This window comes from Haliaeetus leucocephalus, unplaced genomic scaffold (assembly GCF_000737465.1).
Source record: "Haliaeetus leucocephalus isolate CR32 unplaced genomic scaffold, Haliaeetus_leucocephalus-4.0 Scaffold932, whole genome shotgun sequence".
Taxonomy (NCBI): domain Eukaryota; kingdom Metazoa; phylum Chordata; class Aves; order Accipitriformes; family Accipitridae; genus Haliaeetus; species Haliaeetus leucocephalus.
Window position 1 is genome coordinate 15,666,528 of NW_010973368.1, and position 8,277 is coordinate 15,674,804.

The following is an 8,277-nucleotide window of genomic DNA, read 5'->3' on the forward strand; positions in this document are numbered from 1 at the left end:
CGAGGCCCGCCGCCGAGGAACCGAAGCGGGACGCCCGCCACGCCCGCGCCGAGGGGCAGGACCCCCAAGCCCAGGAAGGGAGGAGAGAGGAGAGGGCAGCGCAGGAAGAAGAAACCCGCCGGCACGGCCGCCCCGCCGCGGAACGGCGCCGTGCGGCTGATGGAGCAGCGGGGCCGCGGCCGGGGCCGGGGCCGGGTGGAGGTTTACGTCGACGGCGAGTGGGGCACGGTGTGCGACGACGGCTGGAGCTCGGCCGCCGCCGCCGTGGTGTGCCGCCAGCTGGGCTTCCCCTACGCGGTGCGGGCCAGCAAGAAGGCAGAATTCGGGGAGGGGACTTCCCTCCGCATTCTCCTGGACGACGTCCAGTGCTCCGGGCAGGAGAAGACGCTGCTGGAGTGCGCCCACGCCGACGTCGGCACGCACAACTGCTCCCACGAGGAGGACGCCGGCGTGGTGTGCAGCCGGGAGGAGGTGGCAGGCGGGTGACGGAGGAGCTGGGGAGGGCAGCTGGGGGGCTCGGAGCACGGCCCTTTCTTGCCCGACCCTCGAAACCGGCACCGGTGCTGGGGAGGGTGCGCTCTGCCCTGAGGATGCTGCATCTCTTCGAAGTAATCGTGCGGTTTTCTTCGTGTTCAGCCCCACGCATCTGCCTTGGAGGGAAAGAAAAAGTAACACGAAGCGGTGACTTGAGTGTGTCGTGGGCGGGGACTGCGTTTGTACAGGGGGGTTTTAATAAGAAGAAAATGCCAGACATCAGCCATTATAGATTAGAAAAGAGACGCACCCTGTTGCCCTCTCCCCCTTTGAAATACAGCATTCCCCAGCTGTGCTTCACAATGTTTTGCTGAAAAATAAATTCCCAAATGACCATGTTTTGCTCTTAGGAAAGTGCTTTGCTTTGTTTGGCTTCCTTTGCCACCTGCAGCTCTGAGTGGTCGTTTCTAAGTATGCGTAAATCCGTGCCTTTCTTTGCAGAATACAAAGCAGAATTTTGTGGGGTTTTTGTTTTTGTTTTTTTTTTTACTTTCCATCCACTAGTTTAAAAGAAAATGATTCTTCTGTAACGCTTTTATTGGTATAAGCCTATTGGTTATCAAAGATAACTGTGTCTAAGCAAAATCAGGTAAATTAGAAAAAGTCTTAGCACACTGCCTGGAAAATATTTCTGCAGTTTACACTAGCCTAAGTGAAAAGAAAATCTGGCCTTTTTTACAGGAACCAGATCCTTATCCAGCTTAACCCTGAAGATACTTTGTACACGCTTCTCCACTTTCCCAAACCGTGTGAAGCCACATGTTTCTGCATTCAGTTTTCCCAGTTGTGAGTGACTAGACAAGAGGTAATGTGCTGGGGTAATAATCCTGCAATATTTACCCCTTTTTAAAGGATATTAAAAAAAGGCAAAACTCATTTTGTCTGAAATGTGTTTTTCACCTGAGTGGTGATTGGAGACACATGTTCTTGCCTTTCGTTGTCTCTCTGCACTTGATAGCATTTTGCCTGGTTATTTTTTTCCCTGACATAATCAGGATAGGCTTTGTCTTGCTGCTCACAAAAAAACATGAGAAAGACAAAATGAAACAAACGTAAAATGACTAGTGCATCCAGAAAAGTTCACAAGCAAAACCTTGTATCTAAAGCTCTTACTGTGGATATTTATTTTAATTCCCCAATTTCAAGTTGACAGTGTTCTCTTAAGCCTAAACCATTGATGTATATGGTAAATAAATTAGTTTTAAATATTTTTCCTGAACTTTCTGATATACCCATTAAATACTTTTTGATATTAAAGATCACCTTCACTATACAAAAACAGACAATCAGAAAAACGGCACTATCTCCCTACTTCTTATTAAGTGTAAAGGGGAGAACAGACGTATAAAATGCCTTTGGCAAAATACTACTTTCATTTCATTGGAAAACCTACAAATACCATCAGGCACCAGACTGTCATTAGGCTTTTCCCATTGCAGTGAAGGTGCAAACACATTTGTTTAAACTGCAGAAATTCATTTCAGGCACATCAAAATGTTCAGGGAACAAGGGATTCCTTTGTAAATTCTTCTGTTAAAAGACTTGGCACCTGTTGAGCTGATGGGACTAGTGGCCTGGAAGAAAACAGTAAGTGGAGATACAATCTTTCTTCTTCCAAATTCCTTTTCCGCTTCTTTTGGCTCCTTAGCCAAATTTCAGCTAGCTCTAGCTGTGAGATTTTAAGGAGAATCCTGGTTGTAGTTATGCTTAAAAACTTCTGGGTAGAAAAAAGACCTGCACAACAGAAGTTAGTCTAAAGGAATGGAGATGATTCTAGGATGTCTGCCATAGACCAATTAGACAGGAATTTCCCCATCATCTTCCAGGTACTTGGGTATTCTTTTTCTAATTTAACTATTGGTTACCCTACACCTGCTCTAGCCCATTTGAACCTCCTGAGCATAAGCGGAGGCTGCCTAAATCTTGCATATTGCTGGTGGTGACTGCCACCAACCCCCGGCTGGCAGTCCCGCAGTGGCACGCAGTCTCTGGTGACAGCTAAAGGCATATGGAAACCAGCCCACGAGGAGCAGCCATCGGTAAGAGCGAGCTGTGCCGTGGCTCAGCTGACGGCAAACAGAGCCGTACACCCCCGGTGTTTGCTGACGGTGTTAACGTGGGTGCCGCCAGCTTCACAGGGGAAATATTTATCGGCAGAGGAAGAGACAAGACTTGCAAATAAGTTTTTTCCTCCCTTATCCTTTCTCCCAGCCTACACTGAGTGGGGAAAGCATTCAGGTAGGTGCGTGCCAGCTCAGTACGTGTGGATGTGTGTGCATGTCTGTGTCTGCCAGCTCAGTGCGTTGTTATGATGCTGGGAAGATATTTCTGACCATTGTGGTCCCTTCCAAGCTTAAAACATATCTGTTCTAAATCCTGGTATTTGTCAGTCTAGTTCCCTGGTATTTTAATAATGAGCCCGTACTATTCAAAGCACAGAAGTACATGGGCATTTAAATACCTGATGCATCATCTGCTGTTTAATAGGATTCCCACTGATAGCTTTTTTCTTCATTTTAAAATGCACTTATATGCCAGGATGTCACACAAATTAAGCTTTAGATAAACAAATAAACCCTGCTGCTACATTTGAACATGCCAGTATACCGTCTGGATGCTGATTCAGGATAAAGGTCTTAAAATAGCCCAGAATAATGCTGCACCACAGTGCAGCTGCTCTTCTGCATGTGATATGTGGCAGTCCCAGACTTTTGTCTAGTAGCAATATGGCTTATTGCCTTCTCTCCTCATTCACCTCTGTGACTGAGACTGGAGCATCTGCATTTTTCCTTACACATTTTTCCTTTTCTTATGTTAGCACAGCTGCATTTCATGGAGGACCAGCGTATCTCTAAGGGAACAGTGTAGACCCAGCCTTGCTACTTCTTTTTCTCTACCTCCAAGGCAGAGTAGCTCTGTGCAGAGCTCAGGGTTTGGGGTTTTTTTTCATTTACATTGGTTCTGGTACCCAGCAGCCAGCCCGAGCAACATCACGCTGTGTTGCAGTCTGCGATATAGACATTATCTTCAGGCCAAAATCATTTCAACTTCCCATATTCTTTCCAAGGTATCCGATAGACAAATCCTCCCATGAGTATCTGGGAAAAAAACTTTAGAGCTTGCTGCCAAAGCAACGGAGAGATAGTGAAATAGGGTGTTGCAGCGGGGATGCTCACTCAAATGCTGGCAAAACCCTTCTGGGTGCTGAGCCCTGGATGGAGCGTGCCGTGAGGACATCCCCCACGTGAGGGGAGCTTGGGCTCTGCCCAGCTTCTCTGTGTCAGGTTGCAGGGTATGAATAGCACGAGGCACATGTATCACATTACTAAGCACGGTGGCCTGTAATTAAATAACGCTGGAGCCATGACTCGAGTTCAGAAAGCTCAGCGGTGGCACTGTGAGCGACGCTGGCACCGGGTGCAAAGATGAGCCTGGGGGCCCAGCTTCACATGCTGCCGTGGCGTTTCTCCTGCTTTCATCTCCCCTACCAGCCTCTCCCCCACCTCTCACCGCTTGTACCTTCATGTTGGGCCTCACTCAGCATGGCCAAGGCAGAACAGCAGCTCGTGTACCGCTGCCCTGCAGCCCAAACCCAGCAAAACACTCCCAGGAATGCACCAAGCAGAGCCTGCCTCTTCTTTAACCTGTTAGTGTCAATACGGTTTTAGGGGGGGGGTCCCCAGTACAAATCTGTCCTGCTGTGCCTGAGCTCAGCCTGGCACTGTTTGGTTATGATCAACATAGAAATTCAGAAGTGCAGTGGAGAAAACCAGTCACAACATAGCAATATCCAAGCCCGCTTTTCCTCTCAGAAGGATGCCAATAGACCTCTTCTTTAAAAGATCAGCTTGGCATGTGAGCTGCATTGGCCCCCTTAGATGCTTTCAGACATAAACACTCATTTTCCTATATGAAAAGAGATGTAAGCATCGTTTGATAACTAATAACTGCATTCCAAATTTAAGTTTTAAGAACTCATAGTTTTTCCTCTGTAAACAAACAAGATCTCAAACCCATTTGACGTGTGTCCATACCTTGCTGCCTTCTACATGACTTTCCCATGTCGGGAAGAGCATGAGCTGTGCGGTTAAATCTTCAGAGCAGCCCCCAGCATGCCTGTTGCCCATGCTGACCTGCAGCCTCCCAGATCACTCTGGGCTAGGTCAGGAGTCACTACCAGTTGGCCTTATAACCAAGGAATAACCTTATTTCATTTGCTAGTGTAGACAAAGCCTTTGTGAAATCTAAACCCAAGGTGGCTGGTTTTTCTAAAGGACTGAGCTTCCCATTGCAAGACCACATAGGTCTTTTGATAATTTTTTTTTCTGGATGATGATGCAGAAATAAAAATCCTTTGGAGCTGATCAAAAGTAGGCGGAGACAAAATGACGGTTTTATTTCATTTTTTTTCACCTGCTTTTGAAACACGGTGAATATATCACTAGTATCTGCACCGCTCACTTTTTTTCCCCCTTTACTTTTACCATGTATGGTGTATTGTGGTTTTAGGGACATGCCAGGTGAGTTGCCAACCGCAATGCATTTCATTCCTATGCATGTAGCACTTCTTTAAACCAAGATTTTAGACCATTTGTGCTATGCCTACCTTTCCAGTATGACACTTAAAGACACCTTAGAGAGAAAAGGAGCTTCTGGAGGAAGCAGCATGGGCTGTTTTGGGAGCTGTGATCCCAGAGGCTTGTGCCACACACAGGTTGACGGGGAGAGTCCTGAACTGCAAAGGTTTTCAAGGGCATCTGCAGTTCTGTATAGGCAGGTTGAAAAGACCTTTCATCACCCAAGGTTTTATTTTGTAAGAGCGGTGGGAAAGGAAATTCTCCTTTAAACTTTATCATGGAAGAAAGATCTCACTTCAGTTTTTCATTTGCCTTTTCCTGCATGCCACAGCTTGTGACATGCCACAGCATGCTGCCATGCAGTCTCATCTCACACAGTCTCCTTGGCTGGAGATGTCCTCCAGCCTGGCCCAGCCACAGCCCTTGCGCCCCAGCAGCCACTGCTGGGTCAGCGGTGAAGGTGCTCTGGTCTGCCCCAGCAGGTTTTGTGGCTTGGGACTCTGCGCTCAGGGAGCTGATTTTCCCAGCACCCGACAGAAGGTCAAGTGTTACTCACTTGAGGCCACTTTTCAATTTCCTGTTCCTTGATAATTAGATTAAAATAATGGGTCATTTTCTGTTTCCAAAAACATTACAACTGCCCTCGCTAGCTTTGGCTTGGCTGGATTTAATTATTATTTACACTGATACAAATAACAGCAAAATTGGCCTACTGCTTTATATTTTATATCCATATATATGGATACATATGCCGAGGGAAGTTATGTACTTACTTTTGAACAGAAGTAACATTTTTCTTTTAATTTATTTATTAATAACTGGATTTAAAATAGGGTCACATTGAATTGTGCTGGTAACACAATTTAAGTCCCTATTTTGTAGACTTAGTTATAATATTGCAATTTGTTTTATATAAGAGAAATAACCAAATGTTTACATTAAAGTATGATTTTTTTTTCCCTTTCAGCTGGTGTATGAATGAATGTAACCGTAAGTACACAGCAGCAAATATCTCCCCATACCTTGCAAATTACTAGTAGCAGAGAAGCAATCACGGACTGTTTAAGGGGAGGGAAGTTAAGGTAAATGTCTCTCCTATATTTGGTAAAAAAATCTGTATGGTCTTACTTTAAATAAGTTCATCTGCCTCACTACTTTTCACATTGGCTGTGATAATGATAGTAAAAACCCAGAGAGATCAGATATTATTACCTGGCTGTCAGAAGAACAAGGTGGGTTTTGGAGGTGTACTTCAATGAATATTTTGAAATCTGGTTATATTCCTCTGCCAGTGTTGCTCTGAGCTGGATAACAGTCTGCTGGCATCCCAGCGTTCGTATCCTGGGTTCAAAGATACGCAAAATATGAATTTGTCTGAACTCTCAGGCTATGGTAGATTCAATGGTAAGCTGAGCTGCAGTCATGCAGCAAGAAAGCTTGAAAATACACTTTCTGTCCTGAACTTTCTAATCCTTGGAGCAGAGAAATTTATCTTTTGCACTATTAAAAGGAAATGATTATTTGCCACAATATAGCAATTACATGAGATGATCAAACGGAGGAAGGTGAAGGCACGCTGCCTACAGCCACAATGAACGTGGGGGGGACAGTGCTTCATGTGGAATTGCCCACATGTGGCAGAGCTGCCAGAGCCAGCAGAAGGACCGAAATCCCTGAACAGCAGTCAGTGCTTGGATTCCACCTGGACAGTGTTTCTGCCTAGGAAAGGAGGAGATGCCTAGTAAAACCAGTCCTGAAGTTTGCATTTCTGCTGGAGATGAAGTGCAGTGCTCATGCTAGTCCCAGACCCCCACGAGTTCCATATGGACCTTTAGGCAGGGGGTGAGGTTTTAGACTGTAAATTCTCCAGGAGAAGTACTAATTTAATCACCAGCTGCACTTAACCAGTAGCACACAACAGATGGAGACATTTGACAACAAAATTAAAAGCTCTTTATTTAGAAATGTATTTTATTGGTAAGTTCAGACTGCCCCAGGACACCCAGCCCTCTGGCTAACTGCGTGCTGCAGAAGGCATTTCCCAGCACAGGAGATGCCTATGCTGTGCCTTCTCGTTGCTGTCCTCACCTACAGCCTATACCATGCTGGACTGCTTGAGAGAGAGCAGTAAATGTTTTCAAATCTAAATAGCTATGAAAAGACAAGCAAAAGAAAGCAGGAGTTTGGACTAACCCTATGTCCCATCAATTTTTCAAATTCACCTTGTAACTTCACACCAGTCTATGGTTCCCAGCTCTCTGCTCTTCTGTTCGGTTCCCGAGTCTCTCTTGCTCTTCGTGTTTATGGGAATGTGCAAGTTGGCAAAATGTCCACGCGATGGCAGTTCAGTCCCCAGCAGAAAGATGACAGATGGGGAAGTTCAGCGTGTCCAAGCCTGCACTCCTTCCCTCTTAGTGCAGCGTGTGGTCCCAGGCAGGTAATAAACGTAACAGTGCGGTCCCTTGGTAGCATGTCCTTCACTCAAGGGCACAGAAAAACGTTAGAATACAAACTAAAGTTGTTATTAGAGCTCATTAGAATACAAACAAAAAGGTTTATTAAAGCTTATCTTTAAAGCCTGAAATAGAAGGTAAATTATGCAATCTACCCAGGCTGATTACGTAGGGAAGGGGAGTTACATCTGCATGAGATTTATTCTGAGAGCTTGCCCGTTCTAGACAGGGATCAGAACTAAATTACATGGCTTCTCTATTCCATCAAAATGTATAAAATGCCAAATATTTTATCGCCTCCCTTTGAGCTGCTCACAAACAAGGTACAAGCAGGAATTTTCCACAGGAATTATTCTGAGAGTGATTTCAAATGAAAGAACACCTTACAGATAGTTACAATCTATTCTTGAAGTATGCCGAAAAAAACATTGATGAAACTCAGAAAATCAATGTTTCATCAGAAAGTTCACTGAGTGGCTTTAAAGATGGGGTTTCATTAGCTAGCTTTAGTTTTTAAGCACTTTCTCAGGGTGATGCTATTCTTGTGATTAGCTGTAGCTTTCCTAGTGATGGGTATTCATATAATAGGATCATGATATATACTGCCTGACCAAATGGGAAGGAATGTTAGCTTTTTTCTGAAAACAAGAGGTTATAAAACCCTAGCCGTAACGGGGGGGGGGGGGGGGGGGGTCTCGTGTTATTTTAAAGAG

The 8,277-nt window shown here is 45.2% G+C and overlaps 1 protein-coding gene across 1 annotated transcript in view; it reads left to right on the top strand.

Annotated features, from left to right (window-relative positions):
- Positions 1-486, top strand: part of HHIPL1 (HHIP-like 1) — a gene marked incomplete at its 5' end in the record, with an annotated part of 20,131 nt that extends 19,645 nt beyond the window's left edge. The window contains one exon of the mRNA XM_010584023.1: positions 1-486. This exon is cut by the window's left edge and continues 128 nt beyond it. Coding sequence (XP_010582325.1) covers positions 1-486 — 486 coding nt within the window.
- Between the last annotated feature and the right edge of the window lie 7,791 nt (positions 487-8,277).